Here is a 1,928-nt window from a genome sequence, read left to right on the forward strand (position 1 = left end):
GTGAAAAAGAAAGAAACAAGGAGTATCAGAGAAATAAAAACAGTGAGAGAGAAGAGTAAGTGATAAAAAGGTGAAAGAGTAAGAAAATGTAGTAGAGAGAGAAAAGTGAGACGGAAAGCAAAAGTGATAGAGAGATAGAAAGACAAAGATAGAGTTAGACAAAGGAGGAGGTGAAGGTAAGAGAAAGGAATTGCTAGAGAGAGAGAGAGAGAAAGAGAGAGTGAAACAAAGGAGGAGGTGGAAAGTAAGGGAAGTCAAACTTCAGTGCCACATAGAGTCAACGTTGCTTGTTGTCGTTTACTGGCTGCCGTTGTTGCTGTGTAGCTTTTTACTGAGAGAGAAGAGCTTTTGAGTTCTTGTGTCTTGCTTGTATGAGGTTGGGAAGAAAATGGTGCGATGATTGTAAGATACATGTTTCTTCCCGGTGGATATACGCGAAACAGGTGTAGATGTTATCGGCATATTTTCAGCAATGATGCCAAGGAAACCTCGGCCACGGAGGGACAGGTCTGAAGTTAGCTGTTGCATAAAATACTTGGTATTTGGTTTCAACGTTATATTTTGGGTGAGTGGATTTCTGATAACTAGTTCACTTTTATTATTCAATTAAATATTTTTTACAAATATCTTTTCTGTTATATCTGTGTGGTGTTTGTATATATATATACATATAAATCGAATATTTGTATATAAATATTAGTGTATATGTACATACATATATCGAATATTTATAGATAGATATTAGTATATTGTGTGTGTATATGTATATATATATATATTCAATATTTGTAATTGAATATTAGTGTATTATGTGTGTATAAGAAACATACATGCAATTACACACACGTACATACAATGTTAGTATATTGTATATATGTGTACACACGTGCATGCTTCTGTACATGTATTAGTATATTAAATGTTTACACACTATTTATTAACGTCAATGTATCTAAACATGTATATCTGTATGTGAATATTACATTTTTACGTAACATACTACATAGACTCATATACCCTGAAACATACACAATTCAAATTTTGCAATGGTAAAGTACCAGCTGAATACTGAGGGACAATAATAACTGACTCTTCGATTTTCCTCTCCCTTAAAGAAGCAGTGTCCTTGTGTTACAAATTAGTATACACACACCTGTGTATTTGTATGTAAATATTAGTATATGTAAATGTTCGTATATTTGTGTGTATGTTTGTGTGTGTATGTATGTATGTATGTATGGCAGTGATTGTCTTTGTTGGTCCTGCACCAAAATGAATAACCTGGTCGTTACAGCAAAATATACAAATATTGCTGTATGTATATGTGTGTGTGTATAATTGCAATAAAAGTGTAATTTTTACAAAGGTTTTGTAATATATGACATAGTATACACACATATATGGATGCATATGTATGTATATAAATATATACATAAATATATGAATGTATACATACATATATATATATATATATATATATATATATATATATATATATATATATATATATATATATAGATAGATATATAAGAATAGGTCTGTCACACAAAGGCTTCGTGTAATATATATATATATATATATATATATATAGATAGATAGATATATAAGAATAGGTCTGTCACACAAAGGCTTCGTGTAATATATATATATATGACTATATGTAATAAGTATACTAATATACAAGCCTGTACAATCTTTGTATATGACACAAAGCCTTTGTGTCTGTTACTCCAATTCCATGTTTACCTGTTTATTTCAAATATTTCTTTGTTATTATTAATTATTATTTCAGCATATCGTTTTGATTCATTCATTATGTTTATTGTTTATTTAATTTTACCTCGTGTAGTTATTTTATCTTTTCCGTTCGGATCGGAGACACGTAGTAATATGTATGTATGTATGTATATATATATATATATATATAT

At 29.6% G+C, this 1,928-nt stretch overlaps 1 protein-coding gene across 1 annotated transcript in view; it reads left to right on the top strand.

Annotated features, from left to right (window-relative positions):
- Nucleotides 1–216: 216 nt before the first annotated feature.
- LOC106882252 (tetraspanin-5) overlaps nt 217–1,928 on the top strand; it is a 159,292-nt gene continuing 157,580 nt past the window's right edge. Inside the window, exon 1 of the mRNA XM_052967959.1 lies at nt 217–565. Within this exon, the coding sequence (XP_052823919.1) occupies nt 473–565 (93 nt within the window). The 5' untranslated portion in view covers nt 217–472. The remainder of the gene's footprint in view (nt 566–1,928) is intronic.

This window comes from Octopus bimaculoides, chromosome 5, assembly GCF_001194135.2.
Source record: "Octopus bimaculoides isolate UCB-OBI-ISO-001 chromosome 5, ASM119413v2, whole genome shotgun sequence".
NCBI lineage: Eukaryota > Metazoa > Mollusca > Cephalopoda > Octopoda > Octopodidae > Octopus > Octopus bimaculoides.